This window comes from Asterias amurensis, chromosome 13, assembly GCF_032118995.1.
Source record: "Asterias amurensis chromosome 13, ASM3211899v1".
Classification (NCBI taxonomy): Eukaryota; Metazoa; Echinodermata; class Asteroidea; order Forcipulatida; family Asteriidae; genus Asterias; species Asterias amurensis.
Genome location: NC_092660.1, coordinates 10,586,312 through 10,592,448, shown reverse-complemented (window position 1 = coordinate 10,592,448; position 6,137 = coordinate 10,586,312). Strand labels below are relative to the sequence as shown.

At 39.7% G+C, this 6,137-nt stretch overlaps 1 protein-coding gene across 1 annotated transcript; it reads left to right on the top strand.

Moving 5' to 3' along the window:
- On the top strand, nucleotides 1–5,633 carry LOC139946360 (hydroxylysine kinase-like). The gene is made up of 5 exons (XM_071944000.1): nucleotides 1–188; nucleotides 1,424–1,892; nucleotides 2,332–2,477; nucleotides 3,004–3,190; nucleotides 3,838–5,633. The coding sequence occupies exons 2-5, from the start codon at nucleotides 1,496–1,498 to the stop codon at nucleotides 4,320–4,322; spliced, it is 1,215 nt and encodes a 404-aa protein (XP_071800101.1). The 5' UTR covers nucleotides 1–188; nucleotides 1,424–1,495; the 3' UTR covers nucleotides 4,323–5,633.
- Nucleotides 5,634–6,137: the final 504 nt, after the last annotated feature.

Here is a 6,137-nt window from a genome sequence, read left to right as displayed (position 1 = left end):
CATTGTAGTCAACCCAACCCTTAAGTTTATTGAATAAAAGTGGCCTATACCTGTGTGTGTGGTGACTGGTTTAAAATAGCACAAAATGCAAGTTGTTTTGGCTAGAACTCTCTGCAACCGGCCACGTATAGCCTACGTGTACATCTAGACGAAGACAATTTCAGGACGCATTCCAAACGTGAACACAGGTAAGATTATTTCTTTCTTTTTATTTCAGATTTCATAGATAACTATGAAAGAAAAATACACACACTTGCCACACGAAGTTGTGTGCTTTCAGATGCTTGATTTCGAGACCTCAGATTCTAAACTTAAGATCTCGAAATAAAAATCGTGGAAAATTACTTCTTTCTCGAAAATTACGTCACTTCAGAGGGAGCCGTTTCTCACAATGTTTTATACTATCAACCTCTCCCCATTACTCGTTACCAAGAAAGGTTTCATGCTGATAACTATTTTGAGAAAATTGCCAAGACTGTCCACTGCCGTTAAACTTTGCAAAAAGATGAAGTTTGTGGTTGCGAGTGTCTGGTCATTTTGTTTTGATCCACTAGAAATCAGTATTTTATAGTAGGACTATAACCCCCGCCCCCCCCCCCCCCGAAAAAAAGAAGAAGAAAAGAAACCAGTGACAACTTCCTTGATGAAGTTTGCAGCCAGTGTACTGTCTAGCTGATGATGATGACTAACTGCACCTTCTTCATTGAGAGTTTATTACGCCCTCACCGTTTATGAAAATAATTAGGTTTTAAAGTGTATGTTCATTTCATTCACATTTTTAAAAAGTTTGATGACTTAGCTCTAAGTCAGACAAGTTAAAAATCGAGCCTATAACGCAAAGGAAATACACGGTCGCCATAGCGGGTGGTGAGATTTAGGTACAAACTTATGGGGTTATGGAGAGGAAAATGACAATGCCTTCGAAGATGTAGGTGGGTTGCCGAGGGAGTCGTGAAGTGCTCAAAGACCATTAACCTATTGATTTTTGCAAAAACCAAAACCCAAACAGTTACTGGCAGAGTAAAGCATTTTTAGGTTGTTCACCATAATATACATGAACTGACATTTTTTCAAGAAGTTTGAGATTGATCGGACATCTGGGTCACGAGATAGCGAATAACCGATTTACACATTTTTGTGCATGACATCGTTTCAAAAACTAATGAAAAAACGCTCATTGACCGATAAACTCCAAACGGGATATTATTTTTATTTATTTCTCATCAAATATGACTTTTTTTGCGCAAGAAATATTTCAAGTTATGCTTTCTACTATCATCATCTTAGACCGTGTAAGATTTATGTAAATCTGTGATTGAAGACGTTTTTTTTCTTACCAGTTCTGTAATGTTCCTTGAAGGAAATTGAGTAAGCCATTGTCTTTTTGTTCAATAATTATTGAGTTTGTAAATTATTTTTCCAGGGCGTGGTCGCAGACGGGATTATTGATATGACACAGAAATAATGACCTAAGATCCACATTAAGAAATTAATAATGGACACAAATCTGTATCTTCGACTTCCTGAAACTATTGAAAGTTCATCAGACAGCAATGAGCAGCTTATTATCAAACCCTTCCTCACCGATTCGATGGCCGGCGAACTTCTCAAGAAGTTATACGGGATGGAGGCCAGTCACACCAAGGAACTTCCCAGCTTCTGTGACCAGAATTTCCACATGAGGGTTACCGGGGTCGGAGGCGCGGAAGACGGCGTCCGTGAGTTTGTTCTGAGGTTGAGCAATACGAACGATTCGTTGTATCAGAGAGGCTGCTACGATGAGATCATTGGGGTGCTGAGGTATCTACAACAAGTGGGCTCATTGGGAATATATCCGGCGCCAGTGAGGAATCTCCAAGGGGAATACTTGAGCCTGCAGACGTTCTATCGCGGTAAGGTTTTAGGAATAAAGACAAGGAAACGGTGACGTTCTCAGAAGGTTTGCAACTTTCTGAAAAAAACAAAATCACCCTTGGAAATTCAGATAGGTATTTCTTTGTCAAAGAACAGTCTTCCCACTTGGTGTATCTCAGCATATGCATGCATAAAACAAATCTGTGAAAATTTGAGCTCAAATTATTGGTCGTCGAAGATGCGAGATAACTGTTAGAGAAAACACATCCTTGTCACACAAAGTTGTGTGCTTTCAGATGCTTGATTTCGAGACCTCAAAATTTAATTCTGAGGTCTCGAAATCAAATTCAAATAATATTTTAATCGAAAATTACTTCTTTCTGTGTCCAGTGTCTTTACAACATCTCCTTTAGGAGCTTTGCCAAGTTCCCTTGTTTGGAAGATCATCTAAACAAACTTTCCTTCTTTGTCCAACAGGTACTAATGGCAAGACGCATGGTGTCTTCCTTGTGATGCTAGTAACTTTCATCCAGGGTGGAATATTATCTGAGGTTGCTCCTTTATCAAACCAACTGCTGTACAATGTGGGAAAAGCTTTGGGAAGACTGAATGTTACATTAATGGTAAGACTTTTGTTATTGGTGCAACTATAACAGTGTGTGTCAGCAGTGGTCGAACTTTACACTGGAGTTTGCGAGATAACTATAAAAGAAAAAGCACACCTGTCACACACAGTTGTGTGTTTTAAGATGCTTGATTTCGAGACCTCAAATTCTAAACTTAAGGTCTCGAAATCGAATTCGTGGAAAATAACTTCTTTCTCAAAAACTACGCCACTTCAGAGGGAGCTGTTTCTCACAATGTTTTATACCATCAACCTCTCCCCCATTACACATTACCAAGGAAGGTTTTATGCTGATAATTATTTTGAGTAATTACCAATAGTGTCCACTGCCTTTAAAAGAAAAATAGCTTCATCAAGCCTGAAGTCTTTCTCAAAAACTATGTTACTTCAGAGGGAGCCGTTTCTCACAATGTTTTATACCATCAAGATTTATGCTTACAATTATTATTTTGAGTAATTATCAGTAGTGTCCAGTGCCTTAAACCTTTCATAATCATGTAAATCCAATTTGAATTTGTTAACAGGGGTATAAAGGTGCAACCAGCAACCTCAAAGCACGTGCAGCAGACAACCGATTCTGCATGACTAGTGCAGGCAATGTGAAACAGTACGTGTATAGGGAATCTCTTGAGAGCAGACGGACACTAGCTAGCACAATACTGGACCGATTCATCAAGGATGTCAAACCTATGGAATATGACATGCAGAAAGGTTTTAAAAGAAGTTTTCTTTCTATTCTGTTTTCCCACCTCTGTGGTAAAATCCTCACCCTTTATTTGTTGCGAGGGCAAGACAGTTTTTCTCTAAGTAAAGGGCGCTTCTCTATGAGGCACTTTAAATTTGTACTGGGACATTTCAAGGGGCACCAAGGCAATGACCATAGGCATGTTAGGGGACTTTTTTGACGCTAGGTGACAGCAGAATTACCAGCTAAACCAATTGTTCTCAGAAATGTGCACATGCTTAGAACTGTCTAAACAATGGAAACTCCCCTGGTAAGTCTGCTGCCACCTAGTGTTCCAATGTCTCCCATTGCCTCCATTACTTAGGCCAGCCTGCCTCAGTTACGTAAGCCACTTAGGAGCAGAGCACATTCGATATGAGAATTGAAATGACCAATATAATCCAAGTGTGAGGCAATTATGCAATTAGAAACTCTCCATCTCTATCTCTTTTCATATATTTTTCACTTACAACAATCTACCTGTGTAGTGTGTTGTGTTGTCAGTTAGCCTGCATTAGCTTGCAAACGTAAGGCCATTCACTATTTTTGTAGTAAAAAAAGAAAGTGTATATTTTGTTATCAGGTCCACATTACCTTTTGGTGATTTAAAAAAAAACTTTTGTTTTGTTTGCAGGAGTGATCCACGCAGATGCTAATCGAGCTAACATTCTCATTTCAGAACCCACCAATCACGTGGATGCAATTCCAGACATTGGCCAATCGAAAAGCCCCGTTATCAGTGGTATTATTGATTTTAATGACATGTCGTATGAGTGTCTGGTGTATGACATTGCAGGTAGCGTTGTTGATATGATGGTCGGTCGGAAGGATGACCAACCACTAGAGGGCGCTGGTCACTTCCTTGCTGGTTTCACCTCTGTGGTGCCACTGTCCACAACAGAATGGAATTCGCTGTACGTCTCAATAGCCACCAGATTTGTGCAACTTCTTATCATGTCTTACGATGAGTACTGCCAGCAAATAGACCAACCAGACGAGTACATCTTGAGATTTGTCCACGCTGGCGGATGGGATGTGCTCGGGGAATTGTGGGAGACGCCACAGCAGCAGGTCGAAGCAATATGGGAAAGAATTATCCAAGTCTACAACAATAACTAGTTCCTACACTGCGCTTTTGACAATAATTGTACCAATGCACTTTACATAAGTGCCCTGCAGCCGATTTCACGAAACGCTAGGATGAATCCTAACTCGAGTTAGGATGAGTAACCCGTCCTAACTTAGGATGGGTTCAATGCGTCCTACGTATTTGAATACGGAACTTTACTCGTCCTAAGTCCTAAGATTAATCCTAAGTTAGGAAGAGTTTGGTGAAATCGACGGCTGGTCAGTGCCCACTGGGCCAATAAAATTCCAGTCATCTTTCTCAGCACCCTGGGGAGTATACAGCCCGTGAGCTGCCGTGGTGCTCCAAAGGCCTTTTCATACACAATAACCCGTTGCCCCTGGGTGAAGAGAAGCAATTTCAGTAAAGCATCTTGCTCAAGAACACAAAGGTTACGATTGGGATTCGAACCCACACTTCGATGACTCAACCACCAGAACTTGAATTTGATGCTCTAAACCACTAAGCCACGACACCCTAATTATTTGAACTGAAGAATTAAGGTTGTTACCATTGGTAAATGTGTTAGATGGAGCAACATAAAAAACCAAAGGTGGTAATGAAAGTATGTAAACAACAACAACAATTTCTCTATAAATTGAACTTGCATTTAATGAATATTCTAAGAGTATAAACATGCAAATTTTGTAGGATGATTGATATCAAACGATTGATCAAAAGATAGGCCTATCTACTTGTATTCTGAACATTTCCCAAAACATAAATTATCTGAGATACCCAAATGAAAATATATGACTTTTACGATATATCAAACGCAAGATATTTTTTAAAGCACAATGGGAGATTGCATTACATCACAAGGCAGGACAGCCATTACAAGAAGAGGGCTACATAACTAATTTTGGCTGTCTACCCAAATCAACTGCCACCAGGGGCATGTTGCCACCTACTCCTGGGGCTGAAACTGGGTTATCCCCTTCACAGTCAAGATGTAGGCAAGGGTATCATCCACTAGGAGCATGGCTGGTAGAGCAGAATGCACTACCTTATGAACTTTTTAAGAAGCAATTATGGTTAAAGGAACACGTTGCCTTGGATCGGACGAGTTGGTCTATAAAAAGCGTTTGAAAGCGTTTGTTGTAAAATGCATATGGTTAGAAAGATGTTTTAAAAGTAGAATATAATGATCCACACAAGTATCACTCAAAACTGTACGGTTTTCTTTTAACACGCGAACTAGCACGGTCGGCCATTTATGGGAGTCAAAATTCTGACTCCCATAAATGGCCGACCGTGTTATTGGACGAGATAAAAAGAAAACCACGCAATTTTGAGGCATATTTGTGTAGATCATTGTATTCTACTTTTACAACATCTTTCCAACCATATGCATTTTATAACTAACGGTTACAAAACGCTTTTAAAAGACCAACTCGACCGATCCAAGGCAACGTGTTCCTTTAAGTGCCTTGCTCAAGGGCACAAGTGTCATGAACTGGTATTAAACCCACACTCTGCTGCTGACAACACCAGAGCTTGGGTCCGGTGAACTAGACCGCTCTGCAACGACACGCCACAAAAGAATTTTAAATAAATTTTCAAGTAAATGCATTGTGTGAATAGTTTGAGTGACCTTCATTGTTAAAATCATAATTTTAGAAAGTGTCAGATTAATAAACATCAGTGTACAGACCACAATATATAAACATTCCTCAAGAAAGGGAGCACAAGTATGTACAAATCTGGTACAAACAAAAGCAAATGCTGAACTCAAAGTTAAACTTACCCCAAGCAATCCCAACTGTGATGTTGATTTTTAGTCAGGGCTTAAGTGCATAAGATATAAA